This window comes from Aquarana catesbeiana, linkage group LG03, assembly GCF_042186555.1.
Source record: "Aquarana catesbeiana isolate 2022-GZ linkage group LG03, ASM4218655v1, whole genome shotgun sequence".
NCBI classification, from domain to species: domain Eukaryota; kingdom Metazoa; phylum Chordata; class Amphibia; order Anura; family Ranidae; genus Aquarana; species Aquarana catesbeiana.
In genome coordinates this window covers 155858844-155882612 of record NC_133326.1, presented here as the reverse complement: position 1 = coordinate 155882612, position 23769 = coordinate 155858844, and the positions used below count along the sequence as shown (strand labels likewise).

Sequence of the window (23769 nt, the reverse complement as noted above, 5' to 3'; positions counted from 1 at the left end):
ACCCATGCTCTTACCTACACTAACTAAAAAAAAACACACACGTTTTGGCTGGAGTTGGGCTTAAGAAATTGCACAGCAAAAAACACACAAATGTTCAAATCTTACCTTCTCCATCCCCAAAAAACTGAAACTTTAACAATACACACTAGTCCACTTGCAGTAGATTAATAAATACTAAATAAAGCAATAAAAGCTGCTGGATTTGACAAAAAGAATTTGTTTTAGGTTTAGTGATATGGTTTTTACATGAAAAATACATTTCACTATCATTTTTATTTGCACATAATTTTTAAATTTTTAATAATTTTATACAGCGCTGTATTTTATTATTTACATTTCACTATCAGCCTAGAAGAGACATGAGTAGTAATAAGAGGTCTTGTGTGGTACGCCTGCGAACACTGAAGAGTTAAATGTGGCTGTTCAGAGAGGAAGATGTAATAGACTATCCAGCTGTGTGCGGGGAGCCTGGAGTGCATAGGTTAAGAGGCATGCTCCACTGTGCATATACGCAACACCAACAACTGTCATCCTCTTATTTCAGGCACATTGAAGGTTTTTATTTAAACCATACACACAAGCAACTCTCTAAATTCAAACCAATGTTTCCAACCAAAACCACTGCACATATAAAATCAGCACAAAAACACCACAAACAGCCTTGTTCAACTATTTCATGTAGAACTAAAAGGAAAACCTTTTTATTCCATTTAACATTAAGAATAAGGGAGGTGTCAGATTTTTGCCATCTGTATTGCATTCAGGAGATTTTCCCCTTCACTTTGAGGAATCCCTGGTTCCAGTACTTTAAAATAGTTCATTTCTTTATTGATATCAATGTTTAACCACTTGACCTCCTGAAGATTTACTCCTTCATGACCAGGCCATTGTTTGCTAAGTAATTTTAACTGGTAATTGCATGGCCGTGCGACACTGTTCCCAAATAATAATTTATAGCGTTTTCTTTCCCACAAATAGAGCTCTCTTTTGGTGATATTTGATCACCTCTGCGGTTATTTTTGCGCTATAAATGAAAAAAGGCTGACCAAAACAAAACAAAAAAAAAAAAGAAAACTAATACACAATATTTTTTACTTTCTGCTATAAAACATACCATAAAAAAAAAAAAAAAAAGGTCTTCATCAATTTAGGCCAATATGTAGTCTGCTACATATTTTTGGTAAAAAAAAAAATCCCAAACTATGGGATATTTTTTTTTTTTTTTTTTTTTTTTTTTTTACCAGTAATACAGGCGATCAACTTGTAACGGGATTGCAATATTGCGGAGGACAAAAATAGGACACCTGACACTTTTTGGAGACCAGTGACACCAATACAGTGATCAGTGCTAAAAAGTATGCACAGTCGCTGTACTAATGACACTTTAGCAGAAAAGGGGTTATCAGGGTAAGTGATCTGGCGCAGAGTGACCACCCTGCTGCAGTAAATGTATGGTGGGCAAGTGGTTAAAACCCATCTTATCCACTTCCAGGCTGGGCCTTTTTCTGGCAATTTTTGTTTACAGGTAAGTATTTTTTGCTAGAAAATTAGTTAGAACCCCCAAACAGTATGTACTGTTTAAAAAGCAGAGGCCCTAGAGCAGTGTTTCTCAACCTTTTTTTACCTTGGAGGAACCCCTGGCAACAAGTTTGAGATCTCAAGGAACCCCTGAAATAATGTTCACATCTACAACTCACGGAACATTGGTATGATCAGCGAGCTGTTAAGAAAAATTAATTTGTAGAAATAGCATTAAATAAAAGAATAAGTATTAAAATGTATCTAATTAATGTGCAACTTGTGCTTTATTTTCCTGCAGAGCTGATCCACTCAGGGCACATGACATATATATATGTGCAAGGTCCTTGAATTCAGTGCAGCACCCAGCGCTTAGATAGATGAGGCAAAAATATCTTCTTACCAGATCCAAAGACCTATCAAGGTCTATATTTGCATCTGTGAGCTTTATTACCCCTCACATTAGGTGGAGATTATCTTGGCTTGGCTTATCCAGCCTTTCCGCTCACCGACATACAATATCAGAGCTTTGAAAAATACTTGGTACTCCTGGATATGGGGAAATCTGTGACACCAAGGGATAATAGAGAAGTTGTCAGCAATCATCCCTTGGTGTCACAGATTTCCCCATATCCAGAAGTACCAAGTATTTTTCAAGGCTCTGATATTGTCGGTGAGCGGAAAGGCTGGATAAGCCAAGCCAAGATAATCTCCACCTAATGTGAGGGGTAATAAAGCTCACAGATGCAAATATAGACCTTGATAAGTCTTTGGATCTGGTAAGAAGATATTTTTGCCTCACCTATCTAAGCGCTGGGTGTTGCACTGAATTCAAGGACCTTGCACATTATCACTTTATGGATTCTGAGCCTCGCCAGGCACACTGAAGGCGACGTGAAGCAAAAACGTCCTCTAGGCAACTGAGGTATCACTTTAACTATATAATAAAAAAAAGCAATTAAAATATCTACAGTACAAACACAAATTCAAATAAAATAAAAATCAATTCAATTACCATAACCTTTCATAATTTATTAATTTTAAAAAGGTTTCCATCATAAGCCTGGTTATGTCTGTCTTTCAACACCCTCCAGACCTATTCCCCGAAGCTCAATCACAACGTAGGAATGCACAGGCATCAACCAAGTTAAAAGAAAGTGAAAAAGTTTCTACTATAGAAAAGTGAAAGAAGAAACACTGGATGACTAAGACCCATGAGTGTGGCCTGCTGGGATGTAGTGGCATTCCTCATTTTCTATATGAATCACTCTGCCAGTGGAGCTGAACCTAAATGGTCCACTGAGGATATCAAATGAGAACTTCACCACTTTCCTGTGGCACCAGAACTTCCTGAGTTTGGCAGCTTGGTGTGCATTGGTCAGAAGCTATTATTTCCAAGAACTATATACTCAAGAGGACCTGTCATAAGCAATTAGAGTGTATAACGCAGGAGAATAGAAGTGATTTAAATGGAGGAAATCTAGTTTGAGTACATATACAGATCAGTAAACAAGAGAAGTTCTTCCCAACTACTGTTCAATACATGCCAGATGCTAAAAATATGTTAAGAAAAAAAAAAAAAAAAGGGGGGTGGGGGGTGGGAAGGGGAAAAAGGAAAAAGATTTCTGCTTTTTAAAACTGAAAAAAATAAAAATCTCGGCAACTGGTCTCTTAGAACCAATTCCTAACCCAATAAATCCAATGTTCTTTGCCAGAAGACATAAAATGGCTTGCCTTTAAAAATGGACAATATTCTATAAGTTAACTTTGTAAATGGGGACTTGCCAAATCCCAGAAGCCAGGCAGCATGCCTACAAGAACGAAACCTTTCTTCACATCCAATGTTTTCTTTGAGTCTTCTCTATTGTTTTCAATGGATGCAAATGCTTCCTAGGACTTGCATTTAAAATGTTAAAGAAAAACGCCATCTTTCCACACAATTTACAAGCTGGCCCAAACAAAACAATCTATGTCTCTCAATAACCTGTGAGGCAGTTGGATGCGCGGTACTGTATGTAGCTGTGCGTTACATACAGCAACAGCATACCGCACTGTGTCCTGGGTGCGAACCGAGACCAGTCTCATACAGGGAACACAGAAGTCTACTGCAGTGGCGCTCAGCCGCTCAGAGCAAGCGATGTATTCCATCAATGAATATAAAGCTCCTCTGATTGACTCCGCCAACAGACTACGGCAGACACACATACTAAAAGCAAGGAAGAGAACTGTGCTACACTATAGTTAAATTTTTTTGTAAAGCTAGCTCCGCCCAACGTGTTTCCCCATACAGGGCATCACCTGCGATATGTATTACCCTCTCATGGTCGGGATACCAGGCAAGTGGTGATCTATGTGGCTGCTGAGATAAGACAGTGAGAGCGTCGGCTCATTAAGGTGGAATATAGAAAGTGCTGATGATCTCCTTATACCAGATATCAGTCTGGTAAACAGCCTCTTTGTCCCAAGGAGCACATCTTTGACACTGAAGCACTTTTCATGGTTTTTCACACAGAACCCTTTTTGTCTAAGCACTTGGATGGATTTTTTTTTTTTTTTAAAGATCAAGTTTTTTGGGAAAAATATGAATGAATTGTATTCACTTATTATTATTCAGGATTTATATAGCACCGACAGCTTACACAGTGCTTTACAACTTGAGGGTAGACGGTACAAATACAATACACTTTTATACAGTAGAAATCAGAGGGCCCTGCTTGTTATGAATTTCTCTTGCACATTTAAAAAGGTATATGAACTGACAGCCAAATTTAGTTTACATATTGTTATTTTGCACATGTGAAATGTTCTTTAGATCTTTACCTACCTCCTCATCTACTGAATCTGGAGTGTACTTTCCAAGTAATACTCAAAGGTGCAGGCTGACACACTGGAATAGCTATCGCAAAGATTACCCCTTGACTGAGATATTCCTGTCTAAGGCCTAAAGGACACGTGATTTCTTACCTAAATTAGGTGAAAACATGTTTTCAGCCTTATACCTTTGGTACTAACCCACAAGCACTCGTCACCACATACACCCCAAACAGTTCTCTCTTGGATCTTGCTCCCTTAACACCCTCCCCACCAAACCTATTCTTCTACCTATCCCCACTCTCGCTTATCCTCTTTACATACCTCCCTCTCCCATATCCTCCTAGGTCTTTCCTTTCTCCACCCCACTCCAAACTTCCTTGGTTACACCAACACCCTGCCTCGCAATGTCGAGCCCCCATGAGGCTTCTGCTGGTGCCATATTTAGAGGTGCAAGTATACCCTTTTCTAAATATGTTTCATGGAAGGTGTCAGAAGTATTGGGATTGAGAGGCTATTTTGTTCGTAAATTTACCTCCCCAACTCGAGCCAGATCACATTCCTCAAAAAAAAAAAAAAAAAAAAAAAAAAAAACCTGGAAAACTGCAGGCTTTCCCTGAAGGATTTAACGGTCCTCAGAGTAAATTTCAATTACATCCTCCCATTTATCCACCTCTCAACACACGTCAATTATGCGACAGCTGGCACATTCAACACACCTTCACATACAATTATGCGACAGCTGGCACATTCAACACACCTTCACATACAAAGTATCAACCAAACTGGTTGGTTATAAAAAAAAAAAAAAAAAAAGGGGGGGGGGGGGGGGTTAGGGGAAGAGGACAGCCTGGATTGGGAACATTACATTCTATGAGCACACCTCATCAACAATCCAGCTTCAAATCCCCAATGTACCCTTGCAACAGGTGTGTCTCAATCTTTTGGAAAAGAACGGAAAGTGTACTAAGACCTCGCCTCTCAATTGCATCTGAGACCAACTCAGGCTCCAAGACTAAACCCAGTGTCATCTGTGCGACCCACAAAAACGCTTGATCAGAGGGATTTTAAGCAAACACAGCACAAGAACGTACAATCAACAAGCAGAGACTGGAGTTAAAGTGGAGGGTCACCCTAAAATAAAAAAGTGCATCAATATTCTTAAAAAAAAAAAAAAAAGTTTAAACTTGCCTGAAACCCCTGTTGCTAGGCAGTCTTCCTAATCTGCCTCTTCCTCAGCACTTCCTCCTCTTCGCCGAGCGGCCCTGTTGCCTTCTGGGACATGTGTGTGTCCCAGAAAACAACAGGGCCATTCACAAAGCGCCGAGCGACTCGTGCATGCGCAGTAGGAAACTGGCAGTGAAGCCGCAAGGCTGCCCGTTTCCCTCAGTTAGGATAGCGGCGCCGGCAGCCGATCTGATGGACCGCGGGGCCGACATCGCGGGCTCACTGGACAGGCAAGTGTCCTTATTAAAAGTCAGCAGCTACAGTGTTTGTAGCTGCCGACTTTAAAAAAAAAAAAAAAAAAAGCGGCCGGAACACCCCTTTAAGTTTTTTACAGGCTAGAGATTCTCCTACTTTAAATAAAGCTAAGGCCTCTGAACAAATGGACAGATTTTAGGAGGCTGGTACCAAATGCAGCAAACTCTTAGCATATACCTTTTGTAAACAGAGTCACTAAATAGATTCCACAAATCACCTCCTCAATCTTCATGGGGAGGACACATTTTTTGGTCATGTCCCAAACATTCAGAGTTCTGAAAGGGAGTAGAAACAATTGGCCACAAATTTACAAACTTTGATGCTCCCCATGACTCCGCCCTCTTCCTACTCCACCACTAGCGTGTCATGGAACACTTACAAACATTCTCCTAATAGAACCTGGTTTTGACAGGTTCCTGCTACCACAGCGATTCCACAGCAAGTTTGGTTTTACTTTAAGGCCTCATTCACACAGCGTTTAGATGTGCACAGTGTATAGTTGTGTTCGTATCTAAACACAGCACTATAGCAACCAAGAGTTCGGGTTGAAGTTCATAGGTCAGTTGAGGTTAGCAGGCGGGTCCCCAGAGGTCAAGAGGCATGGCTGACCCACCCCCACCAATGTGTTCCGCCTAGCACAACTAAGTCGCGGAATAAACAAGTCGGGGAAAGCGCTTATATAAGCACAGTATATACAAAAATGAAATAAAAAGGGAACAAAAACAATCCATACACATAGCTGTGTCCGTGTGGTGATTCAATGGATTGCAAGAAGAATTGTACACATCTGAAAACAACGTGAATACTTTAGGTGTGTATTTTACGCAGGATCTTCTGTTATCTCTTCCAGGAAGAACCATTCCATGCAAAAAATATATATGCATATGCCTGCGTGAATGAACCCTACAGCAATATTTACAACAAAAATGTATTATTGCAGCATAATCATTTTTTTTGATATGGTGGCTGCATTTGTTTTCTTTATTAACTTTGTTTTCCCCCTGGTGATCCTGGCCACTAAGTTTTTTTTTTTTGTTTTTTTTTGTAAACTTCATTTAGCAGACCAAGCTTGTCCGGCAAAGGGGGCTGTTAGAGGTTAGAAACAAACCATTCAACACTAAAGATCACTTTAAAGTGGAACTTCAGCCATTTTTTCAACTTTCCATCTATTAAATCTTCGGCCCTTGTTCTTTTAACTTTGGATAGTAAAACATTTTTTTTTTCTGCCAGTAAATACCTTATACAGCCCACTTCCTGTTTCTTGTCTAGTAAAAAGCCTAGGCTTATCACATCATGCACAGCTCTCCGAGTCTTGTGAGAGCTTGACAGGAAGGGAGGAAGGGGGGGGGGGGATGAGTCATAAGAGGGCAATGAGAGCTGCAGAGCTGGAGGCGTGCTCTCTGTGTAAATCCAGGAAGTGAACAGGCAACAGCTTCAGCTGCCCAGTTACAATGGTTGCAGTCAGACTCAGTGGAGGGAGATGTCTGCAGCATATTTGGCAAGTACAGAATCACAGTATATATGAAAATGAAATGAAAAATACAACAAAAACAATCCAGGACTGTTGAGCAGTTAAAACCCTCTATCAGGTAAGAAAGGGACAACATTCCTCTCCCAAAACTCCATCAACTGGTCTCCTCCGTTCCCAAACATTTACAGAGTGTTGTTTAAAAAGGGGACGCTACACCATGGTAAACTTTGAGACATGTTACTGTCATGAGTTTTCAAAATTGCCTTATTTTTTCTTAAAATTGTAAGTTTCCTCAGTTTAAACGTTTGATATGTTTTCTATTGTGAAAAAATAGTCAGGATTAGTAAAGGATAGCAGGGGGTAAAATATGCTAAATTAACAACCATACTATTTATAGGGTAAGAAAGGGATTCCCCCCCCCAAATAAAACAAAAATGTTATAAACCGCACTTACATAAAATTTGTGTAGCCTTCCTCTGAACCAATACCAAACGAATTTGCAAGACACTAAAGCCTGATTTTTTTCATTCTAGACAAAAATATTACCTCAAATATAAGCCTTTACTGAAGGTTAAATGACTCTCTCAAGTGCCAAGAAATCAATACAACGGTGTCAATACATAATATATTACTTTACACTGAGATACAACTTATTGGAAACTAACAAGTTGTTAACACCATGAACAGCCACTAGGTGGCGCTGTTTGCTACCATTCAAGTTAACGAAACTAAATAGCTAATGACGGAAACCTGTCATGATGGAAAAAAAAAAATTCTGCCTGAAAAAGCCATAGTGTGCATGGAAACATTGGCCAACATGGAGGGGAGTTTCCAGGCAGAAAAAAACAAAAAAAAAAAAACAAACGAGAGCTCAAAAAAGCTCAAAAGCCTGTAGGAGCAGCTTCTTTGACATGCAATGTGCCCCCAAAGCTAATTCTGTAACTCAGTGAGACTTCTGCACAAGCCAACACATAGTTTGGCCCATTCATCCTGAGCAAACTACTCCAGTTGTCTCAGGTTTGAAGGACGCCTATTCCAGACTGCATGCTTCTGCTCTTTCTATAGATCGAGGTCGCCAATTTTTCAGTCTACAGTGCACATTGTATAATTTGTAAATATTAAACGTTTTCATTTTATACATTAATGTTATGGTTTTGTTTATTTGTAAATCAGCTTGATGCTACTTAAATGCTCTGTATTTGATAAACTCAATAAAAATGTTAAAAAAATAAAAATAAAATAAGTAAAACAAAGCAAATAAACTTGAGCCTATCAGTCATCCACCATACATCTGAGTCTCCATACGAGACCCAATTAGATTCCCCTCTTAAATGAGAATCAGAGTCCCCCCTTCAATCAGGGGACTGGACAAAACTTTGCAGATCTCTGACGTAGATGTTCAATAGTATTCAGATCAGGGCTCATAGAACAGTCCAATGTTTTGTTCTTAGCCATTCTTTTAGCGCTTTTTTTTTTGGACATTATCCTGTTGGAAGATTTATGACCCACAACTGAGACAGCGCTTTCTGACACTGGTCTAGTTTTGATATTTCATGGAGCTTAGCACAGATCTAAGGCAGCCCATAGACGCAGCCAAACAGCCCCAAAAAAAACTTTTCCAAGCCTCCTCCGTGTTTCACAGTAGGTATGGTGTTCCTTGAAAGCTTAATTTTTTTATCTTTGAACATAGAGTTGATATGACTTGTCTCATCTGTCCAAAAGGACATTCTCCCAGAAGCATTTTGTCTTGTCAATATGCAACTTCAGTACAACCAGCCTGCCCATGGATGGTTCAGAATTCAGCTGGTTCCTGCTGAACCAGACAAATTTTAATCTGTCTATGGCCAGCCTTCAGTCTACCATTTACACTTTCCTTCTACATAATTCACAACTGCTTTGCCTCCTGCGGCTATGTCTACAGGGGTTGGCTACACTCCCTTGGACCTTAAACTTGTTAATGTTCGAAAACCCTAATCATAGAACTACAATCAAACTACTTGGAGATGCCTTTACCTTTGGCATGCTGGTCTATATTTTCCCCTCTGATCTCCTAAGAAAAAACACTCTTTTGCTCCATATTCTGTGTGATACACCCAATGATCTCCAGTCACTGGTAGCCGCGGGAGCAATAGGGCCCAGTCACTGGTAGCCGCGGGAGCAATAGGGCCCAGTCACTGGTAGCCGCGGGAGCAATAGGGCCCAGTCACTGGTAGCCGCGGGAGCAATAGGGCCCAGTCACTGGTAGCCGCGGGAGCAATAGTGCCCAGTCACTGGTAGCCGCGGGAGCAATAGTGCCCAGTCACTGGTAGCCGCGGGAGCAATAGTGCCCAGTCACTGGTAGCCGCGGGAGCAATAGTGCCCAGTCACTGGTAGCCGCGGAAGCAATAGTGCCCAGTCACTGGTAGCCGCGGAAGCAATAGTGCCCAGTCACTGGTAGCCGCGGGAGCAATAGTGCCCAGTCACTGGTAGCCGCGGGAGCAATAGTGCCCAGTCACTGGTAGCCGCGGGAGCAATAGTGCCCAGTCACTGGTAGCCGCGGGAGCAATAGTGCCCAGTCACTGGTAGCCGCGGGAGCAATAGTGCCCAGTCACTGGTAGCCGCGGGAGCAATAGTGCCCAGTCACTGGTATCTGTGCTACATGCTAAAAAGGTATTGTTGTTTGTACAGACCACAGTAAATAAAAAAAATAAATAAATCAAATAATGTGGTTGCATAAGTGTGCACACCCTCTTATAGTCATCATCAAGTGGAGAAAATATGGCACAATAGTGACATTACCAAGAACTGGACGTCCCTCCAAAATTGATAAAGACAAGAAAACTGGCCAGGAAGGCTGCCAAGAGGACTACAACATTCAAGGAGCTGCAGGAATATCTGGCAAGTATTGGCTGTGTGGTACATGTGACAAGAATCTCTCGTATTCTTCATATGTTTGGGCTTTGGGGTAGAGTGGCAAAACAGAAGCCTTTTCTAAAGAAAATCATTCAAGCCTGGCTAAATTTTGCAAAAACATCTGACGTCTCCCAAAAGCATGTGGGGAAATGTGTTATGGTCTGATGAAACCGAGGTTGCAATTTTTGGCTATAATTCCAAAAGATATGTTTGGCACAAAAACAACAATGCACATCACCAAAAGAACCCCATACCCACAGTGAAGCATGGTGGTGGCAGCATCATGCTTTGGGGCTGTTTTTCTTCAGCTGGAACAGGAGCCTTAGTCAAGGTAGAGGGAATTATGAACAGTTCCAAATACCAGTCAATATTGGCACAAATCCTTCAGGCTTCTGCTAGAAAGCTGAACATGAAGAGGAACTTCATCTTTCAGCATGACAACAACCCAAAGCATACATCCAAAATCAACAAAGGAATGGCTTCACCAGAAGAAGACTAAAGTTTTGGAATGGCCCAGCCAGAGCCCAGACCTGAATCATATTTAAAATCTGTGGGGTGATCTGAAGAGGGCTGTGCATAGGAGATGCCCTCACAACCTGACAGATTGGTGGTGTTTTTGCAAAGAAGAGTGGGCAAATATTACCAAGTCAAGATGTGTCATGCTGATAGACTCATACCCAAAAAGACTGAGTGCTATAATAAAATCAAAAGGTCCTTCAACAAAGTATTAGTTTAAAGTGGTTGTACACCCTGTACAACCACTTTTACCTACAGGTAACCCTATATTAAGCCTTACCTGTAGGTGCTTGAAATACCTCCTAAACCTCCACGGTTTAGGAGACATTTACAAAAATTCCAAGCGCGATGTAAACATCCCTTGTAATAGAAAAAAGTATGACAGGTCCTCTTAAATATGAGATCTGGGGTCAAAAAGTCCTCAGATCTCATATTTGGACTTTAATGCAAAAAGTCATTTGAAAAAAAATGACAAAAAAAAAAAAAAAAAAAAAAAGTGCCTTTAAGGCAAATGGGCGGAGCTGACGTCATGGCGTCGCTTCCGCCCTCCTATGGTATGGAGACAGGTGGGGGCCATCTTAGCCTCACTCGTCTCCATACCTAGGAAGTGAGAGGACCCGATTGCCTCCGTCGCTACCGACGGCTCCGGGAGAGCAGCGGGAGGGGGGGGGGTGGAACCTCTCCCGCTGCCGATAACGGTGATCTCGCAGCGAACCCGCCGCAGAGAACACCATTATCGTACACAGAACCGCCGGCGCTAAAGATGGATACTCGGTTGTGGCAGCAGCTGCTGCCGTTACTGAGATATCCATCTTCAAAGTAATGACATATATATATATATATATATATATATATATATATATATATATATATATATATATATATATATATATATATATATATATATATATATATATATATATATATATATATATATATACAGTGGCCGGTCGGTAAGTGGTTAAAGTGTATATGTGAGATCTAAGGTCTTTTTGAATCCAGATCTCACATTAAAGTGATTGTGATTTTTTTTTTTTTTAAACAAACATATACTTACCTCCACTGTGCAGCTCGTTTTGCACAGAGTGGCCCCAAACATCCTCTTTTAGGGTCCCCCGGAGGCTCCCGCAGCTCCTCCCCACATCTGATAACCCCCTCAGAAAAGCGCTTCCACGAGGGGGTTACCTTGTGGGCGCGCTCCCGAGTCCAGCATTCGGCATCCATAGAGGCCCAAATGCAGGACTCGGCCCCGTCCCCGGCGCTCTCGTCATTGGATTTGATTGACAGCAGCGGGAGCCAATGGCTGCGCTGCTATCAATCTATCCAATCAAGAGTCGAGAACCTTGGGCAGAAAAAAAAAAGCACGTCCCCGTCAGGTCAAGTTCGAGGGTTCAGGAAAGTAAAATTGGGGGGCAGTCACTGACAGGTGTTTTTTCACCTTAATGCATAGGATGCATTAAGGTGAAAAAACATGAAGGTTTACAACCCCTTTAAAAAAGAGGCCCTATCCTGCTTATTTTTATTACAAGGGATGTTTACATTACTTGCAATAGGAATAAAAGTGACCAAAACATTTATTTATTTTTTTAAAAAGGGACAGTGTAAAAAGTAAAATAAAAAAAATTTAAAAATTTTAAGCGTCCCATCCCTCTGAGCTCACGTGCAGAAGTGAACGCATACACAAGTCACGCCCACAAATGTAGACGGTGTTCAAACCACACATGTGAGGTATTGCCGCGATCGTAAGAACGAGAGCAATAATTCTAGCCCAAGACCTCCGCTAACTCTAAACTGGTAATCTGTAGAATTTTTTAAGATGTTGCTTATGGAGATTTTTTTTAAGTACCAACGTTTGTCGCCATTCCACGAGTGAGCGCAATTTTAAAGCATGACATGTAAGGTATGAATTTACTCGGCGTAACATTATCGTTCACATTATAGAAAAAAAATTGGGCTAACTTCTGTTTTCCTAATTTTTTTAATTCAAAAGAAAGTGTAGTTTTCCCAAAAAGATTTGCAGCAAAAGGTTGCTCTACAAAGTATTGACTCAGGGGGGCTGAAAACAAAAAGCACACAACATATTTGTACTGCATGGAAAAATAAAAAAAAAAAAAAAAAAAAAAATTTAAATTGGCGTTCTTTATCGTCTTTATTAGACAGCTGCTTCTAATTTGACATCTAGCAACTACAATAATGCATAATGTAGAAATTTTTTTTATTATTATGCATACTAATCAGGTGTAAATTTTCATTCTTAACTGGAATTCCACAAAAAAAAAAAAAAAAAAAAGAGAAGTGCATTATTTTTTGTTGTAGGAGCTGTAAAGCACTGCACCAGCGATCCACAGATCCCTGATGCCATGCAGGACTGACAGGAAGAATGAACTACCACAGCACTCCCAGCACCGTGGTAGTTCATTGAGAACTACAAGTTGACCGGGCAAACAGAGCCCCGCACGACTGCGTTTTTTTTTTTTTTTTGACAACTACCAGGGGGAAGCTATCAGAGCAGGGGATCAGGGGTTAGCGGGGGGGGTGGTCTTTTCATAACATGTTACAGCCTGAATATGGGTGTAACATGTTATGCAAGGTGAACTTATCCTTTAACCGCTTCCGGACCACCCCACATACACTTACTGCAGCAGGGCGGCTGGGTGCGCAAAGTCATGTACCTGGTGGTGACTTCGAGCACACGGTTTAGGGGGGCGCGTGCTGCTCCCGCTGTGATTGGACACAGCGGAAGCCAATCAGCTGGTCTGATGGCCGCCAAGATCCGCCGATCGTTCACAGGAGAGACGGATCAGCCGTCTGCCTGTGTAAACGAGAGATCATGTGATTCAGCTATGCTTATTGTGATTTCATTTTACCAAAAACATGCAGAAGAATACATATTGGCCTAAATTTTTTTCAAAATTTTTTGGTTTATAGCGCAAAAAAAAAAAAAAAAAAAAAAAAAAAAAGGTGCAAAGGCAATCAAATGCCACCAAAAGAAAGATCTATTTATGGGGAAAAAAATAAAATTTTATTTGGGTACAAAGTCGCACGACTGCGCAATTGTCAGAGCGACGCAGTGCCGTATCGCAAAAAAAAAGGCCTGGTCAAGAAGTGGGTAAAACCTTTCGGAGCTCAAGTGGTTAAAAGGACTACTTTTATACAGCTATCATTTAACCCCTTTAAGACCAAGCCTTTTTCTGACATTTGTTGTTTTCAAGTCAAATCAGTATTTTTTGCTAGAAAATTGCTTAGAACCCCCCAAATATTAAATATTTTATTTTTAGCAGAGACCCTAGAGAATAAAATGGCAGTTGTTGTAATATTTTAGGTCACACTGTATTTGCGCAGCGGTCTTTCAAACAAGTAAAAGTAAGCACATTTTTTTTGTATAATGTGAAAGATGATGTTGCGCCGAGTAAATAGATAACGAACATGTCATGCTTTAAAATTGTGCACGCTCATGGAATGGCGACAAACTACGGTACTTAAAAAATCTCCATAGGCGACGCTTTAAAATTGTTACAGGTTACCTGTTTAGAGATATAGAGGAGGTCTTGCACTAGAATTTTTGCTCTCACTCGAACAATCACGGCAATACCTCACATGTGTGAACACAATTTACATATGCAGGCGCAACTTGTGTATGCGCTCACTTCTGCACGTGAGCTCACAGGGATGGGAGTGCTTTAAAATTTATTATTTTACACTATCCCTTTAATTTTTTGGGGGATCACTTTTATTGTAAACATCCCTTGTAAATCGAAAGAAGTACGACAGGCTCTCTTGAGAGATCTGAGGCCAAATACACCCCCAGATCTCTCATTTACCTTTAAAAGCGAAAAAAAGTCAGAAGTGACATCAGACATCGCCCCGGTACTCCAAAAACACAGAGCCATCTTGCCCTCACTTGACTTCCTGCTCAGCCACTGATCGGATCACTTCCGGGTTTACTGATGACTCCGGTAAACCCAGAAGACACAGAGAAGCGTCAGGAGGGGGGCACCTCTCCTGCCACCTATAAAAGTTATCCTGTGGCGAATTTGCTGCTGGGACCACTTTAAAAAAATATATATATATATACTGGGGTTAGGTTATGGCAGCTAGCTGCTGCCATAACCCCCTATTTAGCGTCAAAGTAATGACGTATTTTTACAGTTAGGCAGTCGGCAAGTGGTTAAAATGAATGCAAACCCACATATACCCAGTGAAGTGTTTGAACAGCCTCAGATGATACACAGGGGTGAAACAAATCTCCCTACATAAGTTTTACATATATATCTGCTGTCTTCATCTTTATACACTGAGCAAAATTATAAAAGCAACACTTTTGTTTTGTTTTGTTTGCCCCTATTTATCATGAGCTGAACGCAAAGATCTACAAGTTTTTCTATGTACACAAAAGGCCTATTTCTCTCAAATATTGTTCACAAATCTGTCTAAGTCCAGGTTTACACTGAGCTGCAGGAATGAAGCCTTGCCCTCCCGCATGTCAGTCCCGATTTTGGCTGCAATTTCATAGACATCTGTGCATGTTTCTGCACAGATGTCAATGTAAAACGCAGCCTGAAATTGCAAAAAGTAGTACAGAAAATACTTTTTGAAATCGGTGCGGCGCCACAAATGTAGTGTTGCACAGATTAGGATGGTGCCATTGATGGCAATTGCCACCGATTTGACATGTCAAATCGCATGTCAAATCATATCAATGTAAACCAGGCTTAATCTGTGTTAGTGAGCACTTCTCCTTTGCCGAGATAATCCATCCACCTCACAGGTGTGGCATATCAAGATGCTGATTAGACAGCATGATTATTGCACAGGTGTGCCTTAGGCTGGCCACAATAAAAGACCACTCTAAAATGTGCAGTTTTACTGTATTGGGGGGTTCGAAAACCAGTCAGTATTTGGTGTGACCCACATTTGCCTTACGCAGTGCAGCACATCTCCTTCGCATAGAGTTGATCAGGTTGTTGATTGTGGCCTGTGGAATGTTGGTCCATTCCTCTTCAATGGCTGTGTGAAGTTGCTAGATATTGGTAGGAACTGGAACACGCTGTCGTATACACCAATCCAGAGCATCCGAAATATGCTCAATGGGTGACATGTCTGGTGAGTATGCTGGCAATGCAAGAACTGGGATGTTTTCAGCTTCCAGGAATTGTGTACAGATCCTTGCAACATGGGGCCGTGTATTATCATGCTGCAACATGAGGTGATGGTCGTGGATGAATGGCACAACAATGGGCCTCAGGATCTCGTCACGGTATCTCTGTGCATTCAAAATGCCATCAATAAAATGCACCTGTGTTCATTGTCCATAGAATACGCCTGCCCATACCATAACCCCACCACCACTACAGGCCACTCGATCCACAACTTTGACATCAGCAAACCGCTCACCCACACAACGCCATACACTCTGTCTGTCATCTGCCCTGTACAGTGAAAACTGGGATTCATCTGTGAAGAGAACACCTCTCCAAAGTGACAGACGCCATAGAATGTGAGCATTTGCCCACTCAAGTCAGTTATGACGATGGGGGGACTGCAGTCAGGTGGAGACCCTGATGAGGACGACCAGCATGCAGATGCAGTATAACTTAGTGAAGACTAGCCTGAACCATTTTCATTTGGGAAATCTCTTCCCAAAAGTCTTCCACCTTCACTCAGAGATTTATAATATAGCAGCACCCTATTTCGCTGCAATGGTTACATGAAAACCGCTAAATCTCTTACTATACAAAGCAGGAGGAAATATTCCCTTTCTACATTGCTTATCATTTCTAACAGCACTGTTCCATAGATTGATGCTCAGGTTGTGTACACCGTGGGATGTGGTATTCTATAAAAACACATTACCTCCTTAGTCATTTCCTGTGCTCCCCTAGAACGGAACACTCTATAGATTTAAGCTATATGGAAAAATAAGCCATGTCGATGTTCTGGTTTCAACGACCGATATAATGATTCAAATAAAAAAAAAAAAAAAAAATATAGGGGAAAAAAGCTTAACAGATTGGGATGAAAATGAAGGAAGAAAGCTAAGCTATACACTGTACCTTCCTGTGATGAGACGATGAGCGGTAAGTAGTCGGGTATGTATTCCTTTCGGTCCTCAACATCTTTGCTTCCGGGAGGAGGGAACTGCAGCACATTATTTTTGCTGACAGGAAAAGCTGGGATCTGATTAGGGAATGTGACTGGTTCAATGTTATGAATATAATCTTCCAGTTCATGGAGATTCACTCCCATTAGTTTGAAGGCTTGGCCTACATCATCCAAAACAGGGTCTGTCCGTCCATCTACAATACAAAAGGGATCAATGGAATATGGTTAAACAAAAGCTAATTTCAGGGTTAACAACAACTATCTGAGGAGAGTGTGTATGTATGTATGTATGTATGTATATATCTATATCTTTTCATGTGACAACACTTTGCTACAATATAAAGTAGTGAGTGTACAGCTTGTATAACAGTGTAAATTTGCTGTCCCCTCAAAATAACTCAACACACAGCCATTAATGTCTAAACCACTGGCAACAAAAGTGAGTACACCCCTAAGTGAAATGTCCAAATTGGGCACAATTAGCCAATTTTCCTCCCCGGTGTCATGTGACTCATTATTGTTACAAGGTCTCAGGTGTGAATGGGGAGCAGGTGTGTTAAATTTGGTGTTATCGCTCTCACTCTCTCATACTGGTCACTGGAAGTTCAACATGGCACCCCATGGCAAAGAACTGTGAGGATCTTAAAATAAAAAAATAGAAGTATGAGTGCTGCCAGCGTTGCTGCAGAGGTTGAAGGAGTGGGTCAGTGCTCAGACCATACACCTCACACTGCATCAAATTGGTCTGCATGGCTCTGGTCCGAGAAGGAAGCTTCTTCTAAAGATGATGCACAAGAAAGCCCACAAACGGTATGCTGAAGACAAACAGACTAAGGACATGGATTACTGGAACCATGTCCTGTGGTCTGATGAGACCAAGATAAACTTATTTGGTTCAGATGGTGTCAGGCGTGTGTGGTGGCAACCAGGTGAGGAGTACAAAGACAAGTGTGTCTTGCTTACAGTCAAGCATGGTGGTGGGAATGTCATGGTCTGGGGCTGCATGAGTGTTGCCGGCACTGGGGAGATACAGTTCATTGAGGGAACCATGAATGCCAACATGTACTGTGACATACTGAAGCAGAGCATGATCCCCTCCCTTCAGGGAGAATGGGCCACAGGGCAGTATTCCAACATGATAACGACTCCTAACACGCCTCCAAGAAGACCACTGCCTTGCTAAAGAAGTTGAGGGTAAAGGTGATGGACTGGCTAAGCATGTCTCCAGACCTAAACCCTATTGAGCATCCTCAAATGGAAGGTGGAGGAGCACAAGGTCTCTAACATCCACCAGCTCCGTGATGTCGTCATGGAGGAGTGGAAGAGGACTCCAGTGGCAACCTGTGAATATATACATATACACACACAATATTACCAACAGTATTGGGAAGCCTGCCTTTACACGCACATAAACTTTAATGGCATCCAAGTCTTCATTATTGAGTTGGCCCACCCTTTGCAGCTGTTACAGCTTCAAATCTTCTGGGAATGCTGTCCAGGAGTGTGTCTATGGGAATGTTTGACCATTCTTCCAGAAGCACATTTGTGAGGTCAAGCACTGATTCAGTTGGACGAGAAGGCCTGGCTCACAATCTCTGCTCATCCCAGAGGTATTCTGTCGGGTTGGGGTCAGGACTCTGTGCAGGCCAGTCAAGTTCCTCCATACCAAACTCTCTCATCCATGTCTTTATGGTACTTGCTCTGTGCACTGGTGCGCAGTCATGTTGCAAGAGCAAGGGGCCAACCCCAAACTGTTCCCACAAAGTTGGGAGCTTAAAACAGTCCAAAATGTCTTGGTATGCTGACGCCTTTGGAGTTCTCATAACTGGAACTAAGGGGCCAGGCCCAACCAATGAGAAACAACCCCACACCAAATGATTTGGACCAGTGCATAAAGCAAGGTCCATAAAGACACGAATGAGCTAGTTTGGGGTGGAGGAACTTGACTGGCCTGCACAGAGTCCTGACCTCAACCCAACAGAACACCTTTGGGATGAGCAAAGACTGTGAGCCAGGCCTTCTCATCCGACATCAGTGCCTGACCTCACACATGCGCTTCTGGAAGAATGGTCAAATATTCCCATAGACACACTCCTAAACCTTGTGGACAGCCTTCCCAGAAGAGTTGTTATAGCTGCAAAGGATGGGCCAACTCAATATTGAACCCTATGCACTAAGACTGGGATGCCATTAAAGTTCATGTGAGCACAGCACATGCCAGTGTACCTGCTCTATGCACTGTGTGTTAAAGTTCTATTCATTGTGAATGGCACCCCAATGCACTCTATTGTAGAGTGTAACACATACCCCCAATGCAGCACACCACTAAAATTTCAGCACTCTTTTTCTCCATTGTGGTAGGCTGCAAGCCTGTTCAATGAATGGGATGGAGTAACGCAATGTTAATGTAAGGCAACAGATTGCTTTAGTGTGAATGAGCCCTTACAAAACTCCTTTCTAAAACTAAGTAGAAGGGTCAGCTTTGATTGTATTTTTGTTTTTTAAAAACAAGACCAGACCAGATCTGGCGGTGCTTTGCATATGCAAGGGTCTTAGAAATGATCTCTCTAAATATAAAAGTGCAGGGTTTGAAAGGGACATGCTGCTTCATTTACAAATTGACACAACACTCCGACTCCTGTGTGTACTGCACTGTCTGGTGCCATTGTAATATTCATGGCAGGCATTGACAGGCAATGAGGCTTTACAAATGTTGCATGAATGCCATAAACACAGGGTATTGACACACATAAATAAGCCCTTATAGGCTCTTCTTGAGTGACTAAAGTTTGTAAAACACTAACATTTATCACCAACAAAACCTTTGCCATGTACGAGTCTCACCAGAAATCAAGCCTTTTATAAGGCTGGATAAATGAAACTTCGACATAATGTAAACTTAACAACATATACTCACTGGCCACTATATTAGGTACACCTGTTCAATTGCTTGGTAACACAAATTGCTGATCAGCCAATCATATGGCAACACCTCAATGCATTTAGGCATCTAGACGTGGTGAAGACAACTTGCTGATGTTCAAACCAAGCATCAGAATGGGGAAGAAAGGGGATTTAAGTGACTTTGAATGTGGTATGGTTGTTGGTGCCAGACGGGTTGATCTAAATATTTCAAAAACCGATCTACTGTGATTTTCATGCACGACCATCTCTAGGGTTTACAGACAATGGTCTAAAAAGAGGAAATATCCAATGAGCGGCAATTGTGTGGATGAAAATGCCTGGTTGATATCAGAGGAGAATGGGCATAATGGTTTGAGATGATAGAAAGGCAACAGTAACTCAAATAGCCACTCATTACAGCCAAGGTATGGAGAATACAATCTCTAAAAAGCACAACACATTGAACCTTGAAGCAGATGGGCTACAGCAGAAGAAGACCACACCGGGTGCCACCGCTGTCAGCTAACAGTAAACCAGGGTGGATTTGAATTAAACAAGATACCAGATGTGTATCCTGAGGAGGGGATGTGATGGATGGAGATGACACCCAGCCCAAGAAAGGCGTCTGATCACAGGGCTCCCAGTACACGGCTGATAATGTAGTAATAGGCCATTTATCAGAGATCTATATCAGGTGTTGGTCAGGAGGAGATCTGATGGATGGAGTGAACACACACAGTCTCCAATAGGACAGAGTTATCAGATGTGCGTCCTGAGGAGGGGATCTGATGGATGGAGATGACACCCAGCCCAAGAAACGAAAGGTATCTGACCACAGGGCTCCCAGTACACTGCTGATGATGTAGTAATAGGACATCAGATATATATTTCAGGTGTTGGTTGGAGGAGGAGATCTGATGGATGGAGAGGACACACACAGCCTCCAATAGGACAGACTTCTCAGATATGTATCAGATGTGTGTCCTGAGGAGGGGATCTGATGGATGGAGATGACACCCAGCCCAAGAAAGGTGTCTGATCAAAGGGCTCCCAGTACACAGCTGATGATGTAGTAATAGGACATAAGATATATAACAGGTGTTGGTCATGGAGGAGGAGATCTGATGGATGGAGAGGACACACACAGTCTCCAATAGGACAGACTTCTCGGAGATCAGACCTGAGGAGAGGATCTGATGGATCTCCAATAGGACAGACTTCTCGGAGATCAGACCTGAGGAGAGGATCTGATGGATCTCCAATAGGACAGACTTCTCGGAGATCAGACCTGAGGAGAGGCTCTGATGGATCTCCAATAGGACAGACTTCTCGGAGATCAGACCTGAGGAGAGGCTCTGATGGATCTCCAATAGGACAGACTTCTCGGAGATCAGACCTGAGGAGAGGATCTGATGGATCTCCAATAGGACAGACTTCTCGGAGATCAGACCTGAGGAGAGGATCTGATGGATCTCCAATAGGACAGACTTCTCGGAGATCAGACCTGAGGAGAGGATCTGATGGATCTCCAATAGGACAGACTTCTCGGAGATCAGACCTGAGGAGAGGATCTGATGGATCTCCAATAGGACAGACTTCTCGGAGATCAGACCTGAGGAGAGGATCTGATGGATCTCCAATAGGACAGACTTCTCGGAGATCAGACCTGAGGAGAGGATCTGATGGATCTCCAATAGGACAGACTTCTCAGAGATCAGACCTGAGGAGAGGATCTGATGGATCTCCAATAGGACAGACTTCTCAGAGATCAGCCCTGAGGAGAGGATCTGATGGATCTCCAATAGGACAGACTTCTCAGAGATCAGCCCTGAGGAGAGGATCTGATGGATCTCCAATAGGACAGACTTCTCAGAGATCAGACCTGAGGAGAGGATCTGATGGATCCCCAATAGGACAGACTTCTCAGAGATCAGACCTGAGGAGAGGATCTGATGGATCTCCAATAGGACAGACTTCTCAGAGATCAGACCTGAGGAGAGGATCTGATGGATCTCCAATAGGACAGACTTCTCAGAGATCAGACCTGAGGAGAGGATCTGATGGATCTCCAATAGGACAGACTTCTCAGAGATCAGACCTGAGGAGAGGATCTGATGGATCTCCAATAGGACAGACACAAAGGAATCTGATCACAGGGCTCCCAGTACACAGCTGATGAAGATGTAGTAATAGGACATTTATCAGAGAGTCCTGAGGAGGTGATCAGATGGATGGAGATGACACAACCCATCCTCCCTCCTCTCTCTCACACACGTGTGTTTGTTGACATCCGCCCGGCCTACACACAGCTCTCTCTCCCGGGTCTCTCCCCCTCCCCGGACTCTCCGGGTCAGGCTCCGGTTCTGTGATCACAGCTGTCACACAGATCCACATGGAGGGTGTCCAGGTATCCCATGAAGTCTCCCCTTCCTCCCCCTACAGCCCCGTGTCCCGGTCCGGTGGATACTCACACAGCTCGGAGTAGCGGTGGGCCCCCCGGCACAGCTGCTGCAGGTACCGGTGCAGCACATCGGTGAGCAGGTCGCAGGCGGTCACCTGCACGGAATCCCAGCCCAGAGCCTGGCAGATCTGCGCCACCGACACCCGCAGCAGCGAGCGCGAGTAGCTCTCACACATCCCGATTTATCCCGCTCCCATCACACGTCCAGGCGCCTCGGGATCTCCACTTCTCCCTCGATTATCCACACGGCCCCTTCCGCGCTCTCACTCCTGCCGCCATCTTGGCCTTCCCTCCCCTCGTCGCTGAGCTGAAGCTGCAGGACGCACCAATCCATCGCGGAGCGGCTCGATCCGGCTACTTCCGGTTGTGATTTCGAGCTCGGCGATCAGCCATTTCCAGCGGAAGGCGGGGTTATAGAGAGGTGATTGGGTGATGAGGAGAAGCGCTGCGTCCTTCCCATTGCTTCATTCTACAGAGATAGAGGCGGGGAGGGATTATCGCTGGCTCACTGTATTACCGAGGTTCATACGGTAGAAAGGGAAGTCATACGGGGGGCGGGGAGAGCGCGGCTTAACCCTCCACCTGACAGACACTTATTTCCATTTTCACACACATATGCTGAAGTGACCTTATAACACCAGAACTAGAGCAGATGTGCACACTAACCAATCAGCTCCTAGGTTTCATTTTCAAAGTTTAACTATTTGTGCCCCAGTCTGTAATCCCTCTCCATTACCAGTCCACTTCTCAGAGCTGTGATAGTTTGACAAAACAATTACTCAGTCATGCTACTCTGAACCCAAATAGGTTTTTTTTTTAGACAGACCAAGCTTTCTTTTGGTTTTTACCAGTAAAATCTTTAAAAAACTGTTTCCCTTAGAGCCCTTTCTCACGGGCGGACTGATCATGTCTCCTCTAGGGAGCGGCCGGTGTTAATGGACATGTGTCTGATGACACTCGCTGACAACCTATCCTGTCCGCTAAAAACAGACAGATGGGGATCCGTTCCCCATCCATTGATTGGTTCAGACAGCAGTTGGGTGTAAACAGAAAGGCGGTTCATTCACATCCGACCCCCCCATAGAGCAAAGCAGACTGTGCATCAGCGGACAGGGACCAGCCGTCTGCCTGCTCTGCGGGGACCAGCGGACAGGGACCAGCCGTCTGCCTGCTCTGCGGGGATCAGCGGACAGGGACCAGCCGTCTGCCTGCTCTGCGGGGATCAGCGGACAGGGACCAGCCGTCTGCCTGCTCTGCGGGGACCAGCGGACAGGGACCAGCCGTCTGCCTGCTCTGCGGGGACCAGCGGACAGGGACCAGCCGTCTGCCTGCTCTGCGGGGATCAGCGGACAGGGACCAGCCGTCTGCCTGCTCTGCGGGGACCAGCGGACAGGGACCAGCCGTCTGCCTGCTCTGTGGGGATCAGCGGACAGGGACCAGCCGTCTGCCTGCTCTGTGGGGATCAGCGGACAGGGACCAGGCGTCTGCCTGCTCTGCGGGGATCAGCGGACAGGGACCAGCCGTCTACCTGCTCAGTTGATGGGGATCAGCCGTCTGCCTGCTCTATCCTGCTATACGTGGCATCGGCCATGTATAGTATATACATAGGTAC

General features: G+C 43.4%; 1 protein-coding gene across 1 annotated transcript in view; it reads right to left on the bottom strand.

The window, feature by feature from the left end:
* TAF3 (TATA-box binding protein associated factor 3) overlaps positions 1 to 22498 on the bottom strand; it is a 173914-nt gene extending 151416 nt beyond the window's left edge. The window contains exons 1-2 of the mRNA XM_073619445.1: positions 22168 to 22498; positions 16744 to 16986 (exon numbers count right to left, since the gene is read on the bottom strand). Of these exons, the coding sequence (XP_073475546.1) occupies positions 16744 to 16986; positions 22168 to 22333 (409 nt within the window). The 5' untranslated portion in view covers positions 22334 to 22498. The remainder of the gene's footprint in view (positions 1 to 16743; positions 16987 to 22167) is intronic.
* Between the last annotated feature and the right edge of the window lie 1271 nt (positions 22499 to 23769).